Here is a 22,011-nt window from a genome sequence, read left to right as displayed (position 1 = left end):
ACCTGTCGCCACCAGATAAACAGTACTTAACGCTTTCATCTATGAAAGACAGGAGAAAATCAAGATCCACTCTTACTTCAGATCTGAAAAAAATCCAAAGGTGTTTCTGTCCATCTTCCACTGTGAGAAGACAGCTCAGTACTATGAGTCTGAAAGGATGTGTTGCTGTCAAGAAGCTGTTACTGAGAAAAGGAAACAAACAAAAAAGAACTAGTCAAGAACCTTTTAAAAGTTTTATAGGTTGATCAGTCTAAATTTGTAACTTACATTAGTTGGATCATAAGAAGCACAGACTGTAATCAACTTCGAAGGTGCAGATTTCTTTGAAAAACAAGGTAAGCTTCCTAAAAAGTATGTAAACTGTTATAAGACAAAGAGTGGACACACCATATACTGAAAAAAGGATATTAAATTTAGTTGTTGAGGCTTCAGTGTAATTTTCTGTTACATGTTTTCCATTTTTTATGCTGAAAAATGAATAACTTGTACTAAATGGCTGATTTGATGTGAAATTAAACAAATAATTTGGCTCTGATTTCTGCAAATTACTGTATGAGTGAGAAATAATTAATATTAAATTATGCTTTTGCTATCACCAGCAATGCCTACAACTTCTAAGGGTTAAATGCGAGGTAACAGGAGGGAAAGTCTTATAATCATGGACCTGAGCAGACTGTAGGCTTGTCTGTGCATGCAGCATCACTTTTTATTAAAGATCTCTTCACCACTCACTCATGTTTACAGAAGAGGATGTTGTAACTCTCTGAGGCTTTACACACCGCTGCCACTTTTAGCTATTCGGCTCTCAGCAGGACCATGCACGCTAAACAATCACATCAGAAATACATAATTCATCAAAAAGTTATTGAGGTTTGATTTTTAGTCGCTGTTCAAAGCAAATAAACGTCTGCAGAGCAGCGTCCTTTTGTAAACAGCCCTGCCTGAAACCCTGACCTGCTCAGCCCAGCTCTCCTGAAGTGTCCTGTTCTTGTACATTTGTCAAAGTGAAGTGCAAATGGGCATCAGCACAACAGAGATAGATGGCCAGAGAGCTCTGGGGTTGAGGCGTGCGTGCGTACTTCATTTGGAAAAGGCCTGACATGGCGAGCTGTTAGGAATGAAGATAAACGGATGTTTTAGAGTAGCACCGATTACCATGGTTACTGCCGGACACTGGGAGGCTCCCAGAAAGAGTGATTGTTTCTCTTGTCCATCTGTAGACGCTAAGCAGTGTATAGCACAGGAGGAGATAATATTTGACATTTATTGATGAAGATGGTATTCGTGTACCTGATTAATCTCAGAGAAGTTGTATGGCATGTTTTGTAATCTTTAAAAGCAGTGATGTCTTTGTGTCCTCATATAATGAGACCCTCCACAGGGAGTGTGTTTGAAAGAGTAGACGATAAAGAAATGGCTGGAAGCAGATACGGCTGAAGCTTCTTCACTCTCAGTCCATCACGAAGGCATCCATCTCAGCTCTGTCACAAGGGCGTCTGCTGCCCCAGACTGGGAGACGACAGTGGCAGCGCAAACACTTAAAAACACGCTCTGTCTGGGCCTTGGCTTCCTCCTGTCCTCTCTCTTTCTTACTTATTTCCTTCTCATCTCTCTCTCTCTCTCTCTCTCTCTCTCTCTCTCTCTGTCTCTCTCAGTCCACCTCTTTGTCTACATCACCCATCAAATAATATTGTAATATTTAATGTAATGTAATATTTAATGTATAATGTAATATTTTCTCTGTTACTTTAAGTCCAAGATTGATATAAAATTCCTAGTCATTGCTGTCAAAACCTGAAATATATCATTCTAAAAACCTTCAAAACTTCACTTCAACAAAACCCTCTAACAGTTTTTTGTATTTAATGATGCAAGCTGTCTTTCACATCATGTGAACATTTCATGATGAAAGGACCAATAAAATGCTCCAAAGTTAAATAATGTAATAACAGCTCAGCTTCTCTTTATGTTGCTACACTAACATACATTAAAAATTAAATTAAAGACATTTTTGTCATTCTGCTATAAATTAACCATTTTGGAGATTCCATATTTTGTCACGACAGCCACATAATATCGGGGTGTATCCAGCATCACTCAGCATCATGTTCATCAAAATAACATAGCTTTTTCCTAAACAGTGATTTTTTTTCAAGCTGTTGTGGCAGACTGTCCATGTAGTGGACTGTGGTTTGATTCCCTTTCTGGACAAGCACACCACACTACACCAATAAAAGTCCTTGGGCAAGACTTCTAATGCTACATTCATCTTCTGTTTTATTACATTGCAACTCAACCTGGATAAGAATGGCTGCTAAATGCACACAATGTAAATGTATTGTTAAAAGCACATATTTAAACTCATTTGGCCAAAAGAGTAGTTCTGTCATAAACATTGCCACACATATTTACTGATGTGATTTTGTTGTTTCTCAAAATAAGCTTATTGTTTAACTCATAGAACCCTAGACTTAATATTCTTTTATTAATTTTGCACATTAGCTATCATTTTGTAAAAACTATGTGTCCCCAAACAGGCAGTGGACCCAACTTGATCCTTCTAAGACACATGCTTTCACACAAATGCACACATCTGAACTGTATGTGGTGTTGAGGCTTTGGCGAGAAAGTGCACTCCCAGTGAAAAAGCAGTGACAGGCAGGATGGCGACAGAGGGTCGGCCGACACCAGACACTGGAGCTGAGAGCCGCACTACACGATCAATGACCAGTCAGACAAACAGCCCTAGGCTGCACACACACACACTGCTCTGCTCATCCTCTACACACCCTGCACATCACACTGCCATATAAATCAGAAAACATTTGTAAGTAACAAAAAAAAGTCAGGCAAAAAAATTCCATAAGCCAAATCTTTTATAAAGAAATCAGAATCAGTGATAAAATTTCAAGATTGGTGCATTGCTGTATAGCACTTAGGACAACTAAATGAAAAATAAGCCTATATTTAACTGGTTAAATTGCATAGAAGAACATAGAACACACATAGACAGGACTGTCTAAAAAAGCTAATTCTAAAAGCTGGTAGAGCACATCAGCACTATACCATTTTGAGAGCGAAAGTGTAAAACAGTGTCTCACTATATACTTTTAATCTCAATGTAAAATGTCACTCAATGTAAAATGTTCACTTAAATTGTGTCATCACTTTCTTTTACTTGTGTTCTCAGATGTCGTTTTAGCACTCTCTCAGTGGCACGTGTGGCTCGTCGCAGGTGCCTGAAAAGTATGGTGCACTTTTTCATGACAGACTGATAAGCTGTTCACACAAACGAAAGACATTATCAGTGAAAAGTATACAAGCCTGTAATTTCCTATCAATAGCTGATCCTCAAGGGTATGTACATGCGTGTGTGGGTGTGGGTGCGTGTGGAGGTGAAGAGTAGTCTGTCGGGGACAGGCTGGATGTGATGCTGACCTCCCTGTCAGTAGGATTAGCCTGCTGTATTAATCTGTGATTATGGGAGCTATCTGTCCATAGTGTGTGTTTGTGTGTGTGTGTTTGTGTGTGTATGTGTGTGTGTGTACTCTAGAGTCTGAGCTGCACTGCTTACATGCCAGAGGCAGACTTCTTACCCAGGCTTTTTTGGGCACCCCACCGGCAGGGCAATAAGATAATTGTTTTGTCTAACATCCAGCAGTCACTCTTTTGTCTCTTTTTTGCTGCAGTATTTATGAGCACTAAACGCTTACAACATCAATTTTTCTCACTGACTTTTATCTGAACACTTCTGAGATTTTTAAATTATTTCGCCATCTGATTGCATTTCTATCTATAAAATGTACTGTTTTTACCACCATCATTGTTTTTATTGGAACATTGTGTTGTCAGCGGTAGCAGTCAGCTGTCTTAGATCAACAGCTTGTTCTTCCCTTAGAGCATGTCACGCTGACATTTAATAGAAAGCACATTAGTATGGAGAGTGACAGCTAATGTGTTTGTCTGGCAGGATGTGTCTCTCATTCGTACACCCCCATTCAGACGGCCTGCCATTGTTTACACATTTCCATAAAAAAGCATCTCCACAAGACCTGTTTTTGCCTGCATGCAAGAACACAGATAGCACACCATTGTTCTTGGTGAGATGTTTCGACAGGCTAATTGCAAGGTGTGCTGCCGGCCAAGTGGCTTTTAAGTCTCCTTTCGACTAGTTTTGGCATGAAGCGCACAAGGCAGAAGCGACTGGAAATGTAGCAATGCTTTGTTTTCTTTTTTCAAAGTGTACTTTAAGTGTCGCGCCGCCTTCACTCACCCCAACGGCTTCTCTGTGGCTTCGGTTCCTCATCCGCATACGTCAGATCGGGCTCAGGTTTTAACAGATGAAGAAGGAAAAAAGACACTTAGCTTTTATTGGTCTCTCATAAGGGAAGTGTATGTGAGTAATGTGAGTAACTTGAAAGAATGTTGACCTGATTTGCCGAATAGAGGTATTTGTTTGTCATCCACTATGTTGCCTCATTTTCAGGTCTATGATAACCAGTCCACAAGTCATTTACTATTGAGAGGTACTCTAGTAAGGGTCTGCACATTCTAAATAGCGTGTCAAGTGCTTACAGGGACTCTAGAGAGTGAGACAGAAGTTGATATGATTCAACAAAGTGCGGTCTCGCTCCTTATAGCAGCTGGCTAAAACATCAGCCTTCCCCCTTATTTTCTCTGCCCTCACTTACAAAGTGCGAGTTGCCATGCTCATGCACTCAGACATCTCCTTGAGTGATGCCTCCCACATCTCACTGAGCTGTGCTGAATTTCAAGAGCAAAAAACTTCTACCACGCTGTGCATTTTCCTTAGGTCTGTGAAACTGAACAAATCAAACAGAAACATGGATAACTTCAGGCTTAAATTTGGCTGCTCTTGTTGTTTTTGTCGATGTTACATTTATAGAAGACAGGATGTCACACAAGGTCAGAAACCATGTAAGCGGTTCTGTTTTGAGGTCATTACATATTAATATAACTCAAAATGATTTGAGGCAAGCGAGATGATTTAGGCATTCAGATTCTAATACATAAGGGTCCACTACTTGTTTGCTATATTAACATTGTAGCTGTAGTGAAAAAAGCAAAGAAAAACAGACACCAATGCTGTCCAATGCCAGATATATCTTTTCTGATCAATTACATTTGTAGAAAGAGCAAAACTAGATGTCACTTTTTTGAATAGTCCATTAACCTCTCTATAGTTTATCTACAGAGGGTTAAAGTGTTAAACTCTATCTGTTGAATCTTAGTTGATTCTCCACAGCATTGGGGTTAGGATCTCGCCCATGGTGAGGGTTACATTTAGGTTAGGGTTATGTTTAGTGGCCAGGTTTAATAGACATTTAGGTAAGTTTCGTTGTAGAAAAAGTTTTAGAAAGCTGAGAAAATTAAATGCAATGAAGAAGCTATTTATCTGGGCAGAGAATGTTTTATGTTCTTAGAAAACCACTAATAGTAGAAAAATTACAAGTAACATCAATACAATTACCTAAGGGGTGATTTTACAGGTGTCAATGTATTTTTTTCTACCATTTCTAAACCTCTTCTCATGGAAGCCCAGTATTAATTGTAGTTATCATGCAGTACCTGGTATCATTGATTCATTATGTTAAATCAAGGATGCTGGTGATGGAATTTAACAATCCATGCGATGGCTGGTGACGCCTTAGAAACATCCAGGCTTTGTTCTTAAAACTAGCTCACAAGAAGTCAACTGCTTCTTTGAAAATATGAAATAATTGCTTTTGCTTTATTTATTTTTATTTGCATATATTCTAATAAACTCACTTATTGCCAAGAAGTACTATAAGTTAAAGCTAAGTTATGTATTTACAAAGTATATAAAGTGTGCTATCTAAATAAAATATCACAAAAAATTGTGTTCATTTGATTTTCCACCAGACTGTCACTTTAATCTTATTTGTTTATGAGGAGCATGACTCTCCATAGATGGAGCTGGTTATTACAGAGGTAAAAAAAGTTCAGTGTCAGGCTTTTTTTAGCCATGCTTTGCATAAGGTTGAGAGGGGTTGGAAAGTGCTCCAAGGCTGCAGCAGCGTGAGGTGTAACTGCCTCCTCCAGTGCAAACGTAAAGAATGTTCCTGGTTCACATAGGAATTCTGTCAGCGTGCCGTAAATCAGGTCAGCTGGAAGGCGACGTCAGGTGAGCGAGTGATCCGCCATGTCTGTAGTGAGGGATTGGTTTCATGGGCCTCACCGTAATTCACATGTCATGTACACGCATGGTTTACAGAGCAGCCGTGAGTGCAAATACACAGGAAGCCTGAGCCCAGGGACCTCCCTGTGCCTGTGACATACACAAACGCATACACACACACACACACACACACACACACACACACACACACACACACACACACACACACACACACACACTTGCCACAAACCATGCACTCCCCCCTTAATTCACCATTCGGAGAGTAGAAATCTGCTACTTGGGTTTTTTTCCCTGCACGAAGGTTTACCTCTAATGATATGTAATTAGTAAGGCAGAATCTCTTGTGTTAATAATGTAATCAACCCCTGCAGTCATTGTGCAATGGTGGGAAGGGAAGCTGTGTGAAATAATGAACAGGACTGGATTCGCCTCTAACCAGGCCACTGTTTTGACATATTCTCCAATGCTTGTCTCTCTAGCTGATGAAATCGCTCAGCAACAGTTAAAACAGAGAGCAGCCTTTGTGTTGTAGTATATATGTAACTATTGAAACATTCTTTGCCAAAATAAAGGATTTTGTGGCTTTGGCGTAACCATGTGACAACGTTACCTGAAATACTGTGGAGTATTAGCGTGAACAAAAAGTTTCTCCTAACTCATACTGGCTATTAAAAGCTACCTGATTGATTTGCATCCACTCAGAAGTGTGAGCAGTGGGGACTGTATTATTGGAGAGTTGCTATGAGTCATTGCTTTGCAGTCAGAGTGAGAGGAAGCTCAAGTTCCTGTTTGAGTCAGCTTCAGCTCTTCACCTCTTTAATGTAGCTTGCAGCCTTGACATGTCCTCTCAATTCTCTGAATTATTTCACCTACCAGGAGCATGATATTGAAGGCCTCTATCACACCGCTTGCCAGGGAGTGCTTGACAACGAGGCCATTTAGGCCTTGATGCTTTGAAATATACTGTAAGTCTCTGAGGTTTGTTGGAACAAATAAATGATTCTTAATTTGATGGCAGTGTTAAAAATGGCAGGCATAATTATGTGACAGTTTTAGCCATGCCAAGTTAAAGCTACTGTTGATACAGTGCTTTTAATTAACAAACTAGGCTAATTCTACAGCTGCTGAAGAGCTATTTATTAATTCATTAATGGAGGCTTGCTATTGACAGCCTGGCGAAGAGCTGGATCTGTTTTCTAAAATTCAAACATTTTAGACGTATGTAATTGACAGTGTTAAGCAGCCTGTTGTCATGATAGGCACTTAGCGTTAAAAGCTAACAATTTTCCCATTAATGTCGCCCTCTCCAATATGTAGACGACACTTTCTGAAGCTGGTTCAGACCACCAGCCCTGGACTTAATTAGTCGGCATGATTTGATGGATTTAGTCACTGGTGTCATGTGAGCCCACGTAAGCGCCCAACGATTAGCTTCGCCATTGGGCAGGATTCCCCCTGCTTTGATAGCAGTAATCACTCGTTTAAAACATGGCTTTGACTGAATTGATTTGCTCTTGTTGGTTGGGATCCCCCCACCCCAACCCCCTTTCCACCCCTCCTTCTTCTCCTGATGCTTTGGCCAAGGGCCAAGAACCAGCCTGTCTGCCACGTTAAGCACCACCCCCCTCTGCAAGTTTGAAATGTGAGCCGCCTGCATATTTCCCCTTTCCTCCCTTCTGGCAAAGTGGCTGTGGCATGCCGTGCATGTGTGTGTGAGAGAGAGTGTGTGTCTGTATTCATGTGTGTGCCTGTCCATCCATCTCTGTGTGATGGGGACATTAGGCAAAGGTGCGATGGATCACTAGAGAGAGAGAGAGAGGGAGAGGGAGAGAGACAGGGGGAGAGAGAGAGGGACATCAATTACAGCACCAATACATACAAGGTGAGATAGGATTTGCTTCATTCTTTCTCTCTCTCTCTCTCACTCTCTGTTTCTCTCTCTCTCTCTCTCTCTCTCTCTCTCACTCTCTCTCTCTCTCGCTTCTTTTTAACCCCTTTGAAACCAGATAGAGCTTCCTGTTCATCTTGTGGCTTTTGCGCTGCTGACGGCTTACAAGCGTGTGGTCACTCTCTCGACAGTATTCATACGCGCGCGAGTATGTGCGAAGTTTTGAGGAGCTTAACCTGATTCCCCTGTGGGCCGCCGCCGTCGTCGTCTCTGGAGCCGGTGGCAGGTACAGCAGGAGCCCATTAGCACACAGCTCCATCTGTGATTGGCTTTTGCCGTGGAAATCCAGAGACCGCCGCTGAATAATTGATGTGTATCGTGCAGTCGCCGGACGGGCGAAAGAGGAGAGAGAAAACAGAGAGTCATGGTGCCCTGAGAAAACAGACAGAGAGAGAGAGAGGAGAGAGAGATATTAGAAAGCTTTGGAAGGTTTCTTTGGAGTTGCTTTGCAGCCGCTTGAGCCCCATTTCTGTGTGTACTGAGAAGAATGGGATGACGTGCAGAGACAAAGCTCAGCCATTGGTAAGTCTGTAGTTGAGTTGGTGTGTGTCAGTAATGTGTGATAAGAGGTGTGCCTATCTCTGTGAGTGCCTGTAAGCTTTCCTTCTGTGTGGGTGTGTTGCAGAATGGTATCTGCTGCATATACGTGTTGTCTGTAGCCTCTCATCAGGCTCTGTTAGGTTGGGGAGGGCTTCTTTGCTGCGCCTTTAACTAATGGAAGCAGAGTTGTAAAGCGTGACTGGAGCCCCCAAGTGCTGCACATGATAGAGCTGTAACAGCTGACTACATTTGACCTACTTCCTGCTCACACATAGAGAGGGGGGAGAGAGACATAGAGAGAAAAAGAGAAAGACACAGGGTCCGAATGGGCTTGATTATCTCTAGGAGAAAAGCTGACCTACTTGAGGCCATTTTTTCCCCGTCTCTCGCCAGTCCTTTAGCAGTTTGACATGAGCCGCGCGACAGCCTGACTCCAACCGCTCGCCCAATTACACACAGAGCAGCTCCTGAAGCCTCTTTACAGTCCAATCGCATGGCTACACTGGCCAGTGGATGTGTGGTCATTTCAGTGTGTCAGTAAAGGAGTGAGTTCTCTGCTGTCATTTTAGAGTTTGGAGATCTGAAGCCTGTTTTGGCTTTATGTGCACTTTTCCACTGAAGGGACATTACCCTTATTTGGATGACTAATTTGTGGCTTGCGTACTATTTGAGTTTTCAAAAGATTGTAAAATGTCTTTTTTCCTCTCTAGTGTCTCAAGGCAAGAGCAGTTAAAGTATGAAAGATTTTCTGGGTTTCACAGTCTATCCTGAAAAGGTCATAGTTGAAATAACAGATGTTTAGGCACTAGTTAAATAAAAAAAAAGGATTGCTGGAAGTTTATCTGTTTGCTGCTTTGTTTAGAGGAACTTCACATAACTCCACTTCAGCAGCTAAAGCATGTTAAAAACTTCTAGGAGTTGATGTACTAAATTGTGAATGCTCTGTAACAGCACACTTTTAAAAATAAATCTACCAGAAAGGGTTCTTAGGACTGATACCATAGGAGAAACATTTTCGATGGGCACTTTCCTTACAATGTATGGTTCTTTAAGGTATCATTTTTGACACCTTAGAGATGAGATGTACAAGCGTGAAGAGCCCTTTTAAAGTTTACAGAACCTTGATGTAATGTAAAGGTTCCTGGACCCTTTTCCTAGAAAGGCATGTCTAAACCAAGAACTGTTTAGGAACCTTTATTGTGAGCGCAACTGAATATAAGAAGGCGTAACCTGTCCAACTCCTGTCCTAATAGTTTGATTTGCAGCGGGGAGGGGTGGGGGTAGAGTGGCCGTTACCATGACGATGGCCTTGGTCCGGTTTTCTGCCCCTCCCTGTCTGAGCTACAACAGCGCTCTTATTCAAGTTAGCACTGCCAAACATCTCCTTTGTTGTGCTATCAGTGCTAAGGAAGCACTGACAGAGTGCTTTATTTATGTGCAGGAATGAAGGTCACACCAGCTAGAGTGAAAGATATACGTGCAGGTTCTTTTAAAGTTTAAGAACGAGTGGGTGCCTTCTTTATTTGGGAGGAAGTGTTCATTCTGAAGGAAACAGAGTTATGTGATGGATCTCAGCATTGAAGCAGGTCCAGTTTAGCTTCCCCTGGCCTGGATCTTCATTCTGCTTGAAGAGAGATAGTTGGAGAGGGAAAAAACAAACACAGCCTTCTCCCACACTCACAGCACAAACACTGAACAGTACAGTTGTCATTTTTAAGCTGAAATATGGACCCCTTTTAGTTTATGCTAATATATGGATGAATGTGAATGCTAAGGCTGTAAAATGCATTTATGATTGATGATGTGTTCATTGGAAGGTGGTAATTCAAATACATTCATTTTGAATGTTAGGATCAATAATACGTTTTGGCCAGTGTAGGCTACTTTTAAATCTAAAAATCTGCTAAGAAGCCTGGGGCATATTTTTTAAATGTCCATGTTCTACTAAAATAATTCTTCCACTTGTATTTATTTATTCAGTGTTTTTAATAATTATGAATCATACCAATCCCCCTGAAAAAGCAAATCGAATGAAGGTGAATTTGATTTTCAGACTGAGATTTCATGATACACTAAATCAGAATTTAACAGCATAATTCGGAAGGTAGAGATTTTACATCCCTAATAACTGACATGGTATGCGATGTGGCAAAAATGTAATGTTGCAGTGCTTCTAGAAGTTTTCAAGGTCACAATATAGGAAGGATATTATAGGAAACTTTTAAGCATTCTTTTAAGAAATCTTTCTTCATGACATGTCATTGGTAGTGCACTTCACACATACAAGAAACATCAGTGCTGTATTATGATTGATACCACCTTTTGTAAAAAAATAAAATTGTATTTTTTTTCATTAAACATCAGCTGCAAAAACTTGTACTAAAAATTATTATAATGTATATACAGCATATTGGAATGAAACTCTTTATATTATTGTAAAAGACAAAGTAGTGCCACTTTTAAAAAAAACATATATATATATATGTGTGTGTGTGTGTGTGTGTGTGTGTGTATATGTATATATATACATATATATATATATATATATATATATATATATATATATATATATATATATATATATATATATATATATATATATATAAACTATGTATACTGTGATTTATATTAACATTTTACATACTGCACAACATTAAATCCTGTTACTAAGGGCTGATTATGCTCTCCTTGTAATGGCAATATCAACAATATGCTCAGAAAACCAGTGTGACATAATTTGTACATAAGTATAGTAAGTACTTTTTATATAGTATATAAATACAAAGTATATGCACTTTTTACTCCACTACTTTCTAGAATATACTGCAAAGTAAAAATGGTCTTTTTTTCATAATACATGAAGAAATATGATGTGCTTTCATTAATCAATAATACCAGTAGTAGTGCACCTTTCTCTAAATCCTTTCCCATATTGAATGTCTAATTGTAGATTATCAATTATAGCTAGGTGCCTACAACTAGGTAGATACAAGAGAAGAAATATTTGAATATTTCTTTTTTTTTAACCTTTGAGTACTCTTGTACTTTTGACTCAAATAAAAATATAAACCAAACACTTACACTTGTTTAGTATTTTAAAAATTTTTTACCAAGATGTACAGTAAATAACATTGTGTTACTATGGATGGTGAGATGGAAAGTGTGATCAGTGGGATATATTTACAGATAAACAGTTAGGCAGCAAAGACAGCATATTCATAGTAGTATAGTAAGCTATGTGATAAACATCTGTAAGGAAACTGACATCTATCAGCCTTCCACAGCTTCTTTTGAGTCCCCAGCATATGCTTTGTTAGAGTTTTACCAGACTATGGTAAAGCTTTCTGGTAAATGTCTACTAAAACTATTCTATTTTAATAAAACACAGGTTCTTTATCATACAAGTAAATGTTAATTAAGTCCATGTAAAGAAGATCATCACTGGACTGGCATGGCTGTGAAATGTCTGCAACATGCAGTTCAGTAGTTCATAGAAACAATTAAAGAATTAACATGCAGGACAACAAGGATCATAACCTGCTCTGTCTAGAGCTGAAGGTGCCTTTGGCACAGTAAAAATGTAAGAAGTTTTGTTAATGCTTGCAGCCTAAGTGAGAATATTAACAGCCGTAACGGTGAAATGTATTGCGGTTTTCTGTAATCAGGACCCTGCTGTTCACAAATGAAACTTCCTCTTCAGTGAAGTGTGGTTAGTGGCACACTGCCTCTGCTCTTTTAGAGTTTGTATTTGTAGACTGCATCTCGCTAGATTTTTAAACATAGAATACACATCAAGACCTCTTTGCTTTAGAGGATATTCATACAGCCAAGGCAGGCCTGACTTTTCCAGGGCTGTTCCAGTGTTCATGTTTAACACAAGCAGAATCAGTATTAGTGTTTTAGATTGACAAGGCAGAGCCAGAGAGAGCTGTGGAAATCATAAGAAGATCTAAACCTCGAAACCGCCTCAGTTTGTAGAAATTCATGTTTCATACATTATACACATTGTTTTAAGTCAAAAAGCAATGACCTTTAACCTTTTGCAGCTGAAAGCATTTGCAACTGAAACTTCTTTCATGACAACGATAGAGCAGTTAAACTATACAGAAGATTAGGAAATACCTGCATCATACTGATTAAAGGGACAACTAAAGTGCACTTTTTTATCAAGCATTTATGTAATATAGTAGTGAATTACTCTGCAGTTGTGACTGTATTTTGAAAGTAAGGTGGCACAAAAAGGCAATGCAAATGAAATAGGAATACAGAGGGAGCAACAGAAATGTTTGTTATTCATTAAGCCAATTTTGATATGATTTGTCAAGGTCTCTGCAACACATATAGCCTCAGATGCATTTGTGTCATTTGAAAGTGAGGCAGAACAATATTTAAGGTTGTGTAAAATGTCCAGTGCTAAGCTGCCTTTACGTGTCAAAACTTTCATGCATCTAGTTGCAGTTTGCATGAAATATGGTTGTTTAAATGGAGCAATTCAAAACAATCAAAGTAGTATTTCACTGCTTTAGTAAAGATTAGATTAGTAGCTTGTATTATTCATACAGCAAATCATTACACATAGATCACAGTAATAGCAGAGTCACAAAGCAGAACAAATGCTGGCACAAGCAGCTGTTCAGAGAGTCGTGTTAATGTTAGCTGGCTAGTTAACAGCAAATAAGCAATGTTAATGTGAAGCTGATCAGGAAGACCACCTAATCAACCATCCAACAGACCAGTTTTCTTGTCCATTCAGATGCTATTCTTTCATGTCTCATGGTGTGTTATGGCTGTTTGATTGGCTGTTTAAAGAAGCTTCACAAATTTGAGACAGTTGCAGCTGTTGAATATCAAAGAACTACTAAATGAGAAAATCTTAAAAACTCTTTAAGTTCCTAAGTGATTCTTAGCATGGAGATATGGTTCCATAGGAGAAGCTTCATTTTAATTGGTAGAACCAGTTGGTAGAAGCTTTCCATTTTGGGGCAGTTCTTTAAAGTTTAAAATGGTTCTTCATACTCACTTGCAAATTTGCCTAAAGAGTCTTTGAAGAACTATGAATTTCAGGTTCTTTAATATAATAGTTAAATATTACATGCATATTACATAAACAAATATGCTAATATAGGAGGCATAATGCAATTTATTATTTGTCTAAATTCTTCCGGCAAGTACTTGTGATATATGACAAATGTGCAAGCAACTTGGAATATTTCTGGTCTTTTCTAGTACCTCTTGCAGGGCCTAACTCAGTACTTCCCCATGACGCATACTTAGGGCTTCCTGATTTTTTGTATAAGGGCCAGTTGTGCCTCACTGATTCACTCATTAGGGAACTGAGTTCTTCTTATTGCTGTCATTGTTGTGTTGAAGTTGCTTTGCCCCTCCGAGTAAAATGTTGAATTTGAACCCTACAGAAACCAACACCTGCAGGAGATGTCAAAGTGACTCAGGTACTCTTCTGTGTTCTAGCATCATTTGGCTTATGTGACACATCCAGTGGAGAGCTCTTTCTCTGCCTGTCTCTCTCTTGCCATTGTCACTTCGGGCATTCATTCTGTTCTTTTTTTTTTTGTTTGTTTGTTTGTTTTTGTTTTTCATCTGTGAGCAGTCACAGGAGCTGAGTCACAGTGACGCAGATGCTTTCAGTGTGCTTCCCCTCTTGCGGAGGTGTTTGTGTGGCTCATTGGCTGCTAAATGGGCGTCCATACCTGTATCACAGAAGCATGTGCTGCTCAGTTATGTTTTTATCATATTCCCTAAAGGCACTCTTCACTCACTAAATACTACAGTCCAGTAAACAGAGCCTGTTCTTTGCTTTATTATTTTTATTACATTGTACTATGTACATTTAAGTAAAGCCTCCATTTGTGTGTCTTTCACTTCTGGGGCTGGCCTGTGTGTTGTTGATGCGCTGGTTAATGCCTTTTTGTGAGTAAGTCTTATTTCATCATAGCTGTGCACTCCACTGTACTGTACTTGCTTTTACAGAAGCGATGGAATCTGTGTGGTGTTACTTGTCTATTCAAAGTGTATCGAGCTGATATTCTCAAATAGAAATCGTGTCAGCGAAGCTGCACTATAGGTATGTGCTCTTTTCAAGGCAGCGAGAAGTATTACTACACCTGTTCCTGACACAAACCATTGTTTTTTGTTCACATTACAAAATAAATAGCTGCTAAGGCTTCTGCTAGGTTAAAACTTTCTAATCTTCTAACCTTTCTAAGTCTAGAGTTTTTAGAATCATTTTGCTTTAAATGTGTATAATTACACATTTACGTTAGATGATTATATATATATATATATATATATATATATATATATATATATATATACATTTACACAGCTTATTACATAGTTTATAGATTTTAGTTTTTATTCTGTATTCATGTTTTAAGGGGAGTTCTTCCCAGAATGCAAAGCTGTAAATGGCAGAAGATTTTCATCAAAATCAAATTATAAAGATGATATATCCTCTCTTTTATAAATATCTCATCCAGTTTATAAAAAAACACAGAAATTACACTTTCCTTTGTTTCTTTTAGTAAGCTATGAGCAGAATTGGAGGTAATTCAGAATACAGAACAAAGTAATATGATTACTTTTTCTTCTAATAAAGTAATATGAAGCATTACAGTTATTGTAGTTACTGATGTAATAAGAATTCTGTTACCTGTGTTACTCATGTTTTTAATAGAGCAATATTAATGATGCATGATCCATTCAAACTGTACATATTTTAGTAGTCCTTGTGATCATTTCCGCCTGTACTGCTTGCATCAGCTGGCTTTGATTGTGAATATGAGCAAGCAGTCTACTGATGCACCTAATCATTAATGATCGATAAAGACCCTGTGCTGAGACCCTACACTCACCTAAACAGACCTGACACAGTTTTGATTCAGGAACAGCTCTGAAATCTTTTTATTTTAAGGCAGCTGTTTTTGTTACATCTCTTCTGAGTAGTATCCAGGTTTTCAAATGGCATCAGCTGTTGATAATTCAAAGGTAGGAATAGTGACAGGCCTTAGAAATGATGTTGACTGTGATGTTTCTTTTTAAATAGAGCACTAAACGGACCACTAGACTTCCCTTTGTACCTTCCGTTTGTGTGGGTTTTATAGAGTAATGCAGAAGTAAGTAATATGTAGTGAGCAGTCAGTAAAGAAGCCCATTACAGTTTAAGAGAAATAATGTCAATGTAATGAATTTACCTTTTTGAGTAACTTGCTGAAAACTGGCTATTAGAGAGAAATAAAAAAGGCAGAAAGTAAGAAATTTAAACGTTTCAAGGCATATTCACCATTCAGCTTGGAGGGTTAATCCTGAAGTAGCCAGCTGGCAGTTCCACCCCCTGTGTGTGTGTCTGTGTGCGTGTGCGTGAATGCTGTTTGCATGCGTATGTACTGTGTGCAGTGCTGGAGAGAGCTGTCCTGAGCAGTTACATCAGTGCCATAAAGGGGGTCGGTGTGTGATCCACTGGCCTCTACTGGGGTTAATAGGTCCTGAGGCATGCGTGCAGCCTGCACTCAGGATCAGCCCTGCCCTTAATTAGTATGTAGGCTTTCCTCGTAAGGCAGGACCTGCACAGTGTCATTAGTTAATGGCAGAGTGCTGCTGGGAGCACAGTCCTGCTGCTCCTTCCCTCACTTAGCCACAACACAGCCACACAGCAAGGGCAACCAGTCTGCATGTTCATGCTATTCAGTACTCTTAATGGAAGGGAGATCTCCCAGAATAGCTGTACTGTTTTTGATGTGGATCACATCAGTGGCACATTAATTGAGTCTACAGTATTGTTGTAATTGACCATAGCAGTGAGACTACTCAGTGAGATTACAATAGAAGTCTAGGAGGCTAGTTTGCAAGCAAAGCTTCTAAAAGTGTCCAAACATATCATTTCACTGAACGACTCCCATTCCATTTCTACATTAAAATGAAAGTTGGTGACTGAGACAGTTTCCATGATGCGACTTCGCATAAGCATTTCATTCACAGTTGGAGATTACAGAATTGAAAGTAATATTGTTCACACTTTTTTTTTAATGAATGGTGATCACATATTGTATGTCTGTCATGTAAATAAATACACCATCAATTTCAAGAAAGATTTCCCAATTTTGAAACTGAATTTGCTTTTGGATAATTTGTTGCACTCTGAGTGAAAACCTTCCCCATAGATTTTTAGAGCAATCTTACGTAGGAGATGTACTGTTGTCATAGTTTATTCAAAATAGATGCAGGCAGGCAAATGACTGAAGTGAACATCAGGATGTCACTATTTCAATTCAGTGGCTTAATAATTCAAACCATGAGAAAATTTGTAGTGATAATGATACAAAACAAATGTTATAAAACTAGCCTAAGATCCTATAATACAAAACTACTGTTGTTGTCAGTACCGGTAGATCCGAGTCCAAGTCAAGACTGAGACCAGGATACGTTGAGTTAAAACCAAGACTTTTAGTTGTTGAGTTCAGATTAAGATTTTTTTCAGGACAAAACAAATTTAAAATGAAACTCTAATATATAATATTAATTACATTATATTTTATTGCATTTTGTAAAATATAACAAATATATAATTTAAAACACTACTATATTGTCTGTTACATACACGTTAATTACATGGCCACATAAAATAGGGAAAATAAAAATACAGCAGAATTTAGCCAGAGATTAACTACAATTAATAGTATTCTATCAACAGATTTGTAAACCATGTAATATGGACAGTAAACTACAGCTTTCCATAACATTATTATTCTTTTGATGCTAGAAACATTTTGTGATAAGGAGTTCCACCTTAAATGATGCCTGAGTGCCTCAGTGCACCGTTCAAGGTGAAACACGAAAATTTTAACAAAGCGAGTAAGAAGCTGACTTCTGCTTTGTGTGATTTAGGCAATCGATATATCCTACCTACAGTTTTATGTAGAGCTCTGCCCTCAAATATGCTGTATGTTCGGACATTTTAACCACACCTCTTTGTCTCACACAGTGATGCGCTAAACTGTATAAATAGCTTTCGTTACTCACAGTTCTAAATGTTCAAAAATGAAACAAACAGTTACTTATCATGTCATGCAAGCACAACGGGTTATAGAATAATATAGAATTTTAAACAGACATGGAAATTCTCAATTTCAGTTTGTTTTCTACTTCTGTCTGTATTCTAGCAGCACATATGCGCGTGCGTATCCGCGACGCAGCTGAAGAGAAGCGCAGAGCAGAGAGTTTAGTCCACAGAAAAAGCACTGTTTTAGTCTGGTTTTGGTAATATTCAATAATAATTCAGCTTTCAGGTACCTCAGGCTGAGGCTTCAGACTCAGCTGGTCTCAACAAAAATGTCCCAGTCCACCTTAACCTCCGAGACCAAGACCAAAACAGAGTCCCAGTGAGGTCGAGACCAAGACAAGACCGAGATAGCTATTTTATGGTCTCAGGACAAAAACTACAACAGTAATACACACTAACCTTAATGACTTCATTTCAATCTGAGTGTATTATATGACTTTAGATCATCTCTGTGACCTGCCATACCAAAATGTGCTGTAAAGCTTGGTCAGCCTCTGTCACTGAGAAAGTAAGTCATAACATGATATGGTGCATCAGCACATTTTTTCTTACACAGCTTCTTTTATTGCAGTAATTGACATGGCAAACATTACCAAATCAGCACTTTCTGAAATGTACCCCCACTAGCATCTAAAAGAGATTTGTACTGGTCCATGTGGTCTGGTATTACTGAGCATACAAATCTTTAGTGAAATCTTCCTCTCTTAGCATGGTGCAGGGGAGTTATTTTAAGCAGCTTACACTGTCAGGGAAAGACCTGCATTAACAGATTGAAGAATTTAGAATTAAGGATTTTGGAGTGAATTTTCCAAAATTAGGCCCATAGACGTTTTTAAGATTATACACAGGATCTTTTCTTCTCTGAGTTTTTGTGCTAGTGGTCTGTGTATTATGCATTCTGTATGCGTATCTTCACCTGTTTTATTTACGCACATTGAAAAGTCAAGTGCTGCACTTACGCACTGCAAAAAGTCAACAGCCTCATATATCATTACTCTGATCACAGCTGGGTGAAAACAACACCCCAAAGTAACAGAAGCTATCATTATGTGAGAATGTTACAATAATCTTATTAATAAATATATGAAATGAGGTTCTATTAGCAGAACACATCGCTCAGGGTGTCAGTGTAGGATGGGAGGTGGTGGATTGTTCAATGTAGCCATGTGGACATGAGGAGGGTGTGCTCTGGCAGGCAGTAAACACTCAGAAACATGACGATCAATCAGCTGAACTATGCTGATAGGTTGTAGGAAATGATTATTGTTTGAATATGTAAGCTATTGAATTACATTATATACAAAAGTCAGGCATAGTAATTATGCCTATTATGTAAATCTAAAAAGAAATTGGATTCTCACTCATAGCTAAAGTGAAGTCTGACTCCTTTATGCTCATTTCCTTTGAACTGATACATTTTCTTGACACATTTTTTGTCATTTCCTTGTAGGCATTGAACCTTAACATAAATCATATTGCTGTCATATTTTCTTTGCATTTTTCAGTTGTTTTAAACACTGTTTGAAAATGTTAGCTGCCCTTTATGTTGTGTGAACATTTAAAAGTAATGGTTACAAATGATGTGAAATAAAAAAATGGTACATTAATATGCTTTAAAGTTAAAAACATTTTTCTCTTCACTAGTAAAATTACCATTTTAGAGATTAGAGTTTTTTATGACTCTGATAATATCTGTGTTTACAGTGTGATGGAACTGCTTGATGGTAACTAGTGAAGGCAGCATCACTCCATAATCCTCACGCATTTCTTCATGACCAAATCCACTTTCCCACAGACTGCCTCTTCACACGCAGGTCTGTAATACATTCAATGAATAAGTAATGGTCAGGGCGAAGGCACTGCGCTGGGTTTGGCGCGGTAGGCTGGGTGCTTGGACCAGGATGATGTCTGCTATCTGATACAGCCAGACTGCGATTATAGAGTCAAGTGGAGTCCTCTACTTTGATGGCTTTGTTCGTTTTGGCCCCTCTCCATTACACCACTGTCCGTTTGTTACCATCTCCGTTTTATTAGCGATGGAAAGGCTGCTTCCTAATTAAAAAGCTCATAATGAGGTGGTGAGAGCAGTAAGAGAGAGTGAGACCAAGGCTGAGGCTGGGGCTGAGACAGGGCGCTGGCAGGGGTTGGCCGAGCAGCCTGTGGAACAAGGGGAAGCACACATACTTTGGGCAGATTTGGAGGTGATTTGTGTAACCAGGGAGACCCGATCCTCTGAGGACCCGCTTGTTTGGGGATTTACACCGGTCAGCAGGAGGGATGGACAGCCATCAGCCCACTAAACCACACTGCAGAGCCTCTTAACTGGGCATAGTTCAAGCGTAGAGAGGCGGCTAGTGAGAGAGACATTTTAGGTTGTTTCTGTAGCTTGCTCTGCCAGTAATCTGGAGAGCCACAGGCTGTTGTCCCTGCGCTAAGACTGTTCCAGCTCTGCTGGACAAAATAGTGGTCTGGCACTTTCAGGAGTAGCAGGGCATGTTTCATAAGAGTCACAGTGAGGCAGGTCTTCAACCTTCATAGTAACACTGAAGACATTTAAGACATTCATGTGAACGGACTCAAGGTGAGAGTGTTTCCCAAGCTGGGTTCTGCACAAGTTCTCTTTGCGTTTGTTCACTTAGTGAATGAAGTAGTCCATTCATTGAGTTTTAAAAAGGCTTTAGTCAGTCATTAAAAGTTGTCAGAATCGATTATATGTGTTTTGTAGTACAGTTTGATCAACTCTTATGCACCATATTGTCCCTTAGAAGTCAAGAATTTTGCAGCACTATTAAAATGTAATTGAGTAGCTATGCATTTAATCACATGATAAGCCTTTTCATTTGTTCCGTTTGTTTGACTTACTTTTCCTGCAAAACAAGACTTGTGCAGATTAATAATATATTAATCCTTAAATATCTCCTTTTCTGTTTATGAACACAAAGATGGTTTAGAATCTGAACAGAGAGAATTTCCCCAGTTGTTTCAATTAGCTATGAGTGAGAAATAATTTATACTGAATTACACCATGGTTTGTTATTGTTGGTGAAAACTAACTTCTTGGGGTTAAATGCTAGGGTTAAAGAGCAGCTATAATTACTTTGACTGTTGCTGGTTGGTAATATTAAAAAAATCTTACATGTGTGCACTTTGAATTTGATAACTGGCATGTTCTCATGCTTTTCCTTTTTTGTTGACTTTAGTACTTTGAATGTACATGTTAAAAACCTGAACAGTGCTACAGAATTTCAGTAAGTTGTAATGGCAGTTACAATCTTTCTGGGTTTTAGTACAGGCTGGCTGGTGCTTACCTGGCCCACTGAGAGCTGTGCTCTGTGTCTGCTCTCTCTGCCCCATACTGCCACTGTCTCTGCCAAACCAACCAGCCCTGCCAGAGTGGAGCTGCACTAGCGTACTGCCATACAGTGAGCAAACACCAGAACCCCATTCCCAGATTTATATTAAACCAGCACACAGAATCCTACTTCCTGCTGCCATTAATTTAGCACAGCACTGTACCTCCTACTGCCTTTAAACACACCGCACATCACCATACTGCCCACAGTCTTTAACCCAGCACACACCACCATTCAGCCTACTGTAACTCAGCACATTCAACCACTGAGCCCAGTAAACCACAATAAAGCCTGCTTCTGCATGCTGCTACAGAGCCAACAAAGAGCGCCATACACATACTACCGCAGAGCTGTATTGCCCACTGTCAACACGTCAAGACACAACACACAGCCCATGCTGAAGCAGGTGACAGAGAGAGGGAGGGAAAGAGCAGCACTACAGGAGCTAGGGATAAGAAGGAAATGGAGGCATAAACAGGCATGTTAATTCAGAATTACCGGATGGAGAGAAGGCCAGTGTACTAACAGAGTACAGAAGAAAACCTACTGGAGGTGTTGTAAGGGGGAGACGAAGTTGATGTTTTGTAGGAAAAATAGAAGCTTTATTTGAATAGGAGAGGGCGATGTTGCTTTTTGATAGAAGGTGTTGGGCTGATTAACCTAAGTGTGGGCTGTTTTGAGTGAATGCATAGGCTGAATTGCAGGCAGGAGTACTCTTGCTCTTTGTTAGGTGTAGGAGGTGCGCTAGGCGGGGGACTACAGAGGGGAATTGGCAGGCAGTGGCTGGCTGTAACCTGTCATATGAGTTCTAAGTTGGTCTTTTGTGAGAAAATAGCAGTTGCCAGCATGCAGAGGTGGTGATTTAGCAGGGAGATAAGCTCTCTGTAATGGCAGGGTGGAATAATTCTCATTT

The 22,011-nt window shown here is 39.3% G+C and overlaps 1 protein-coding gene across 12 annotated transcripts in view; it reads left to right on the top strand.

Annotated features, from left to right (window-relative positions):
- The window catches only part of zmiz1a (zinc finger, MIZ-type containing 1a), a 149,640-nt gene that overhangs the window by 109,248 nt on the left and 18,381 nt on the right, over positions 1-22,011 (top strand). For 5 of the 12 annotated variants that reach the window (XM_037538591.1, XM_017723688.2, XM_017723668.2 and 2 more), the window contains one exon: positions 14,084-14,119. The exons of 2 other annotated variants lie outside the window; for them this stretch is intronic. In XM_037538591.1, the coding sequence (XP_037394488.1) occupies positions 14,084-14,119 (36 nt within the window). Of the gene's footprint in view, positions 1-7,809; positions 8,064-8,260; positions 8,652-14,083; positions 14,120-19,465; positions 19,560-22,011 lie in introns of those variants that run through there. 5 more of the 12 variants (XM_037538595.1, XM_017723720.2, XM_037538596.1 and 2 more) reach the window with 5 other exon arrangements.

This window comes from Pygocentrus nattereri, chromosome 5 (genome assembly GCF_015220715.1).
Source record: "Pygocentrus nattereri isolate fPygNat1 chromosome 5, fPygNat1.pri, whole genome shotgun sequence".
Taxonomy (NCBI): domain Eukaryota; kingdom Metazoa; phylum Chordata; class Actinopteri; order Characiformes; family Serrasalmidae; genus Pygocentrus; species Pygocentrus nattereri.
This window is presented reverse-complemented; position numbering and strand designations above follow the sequence as displayed.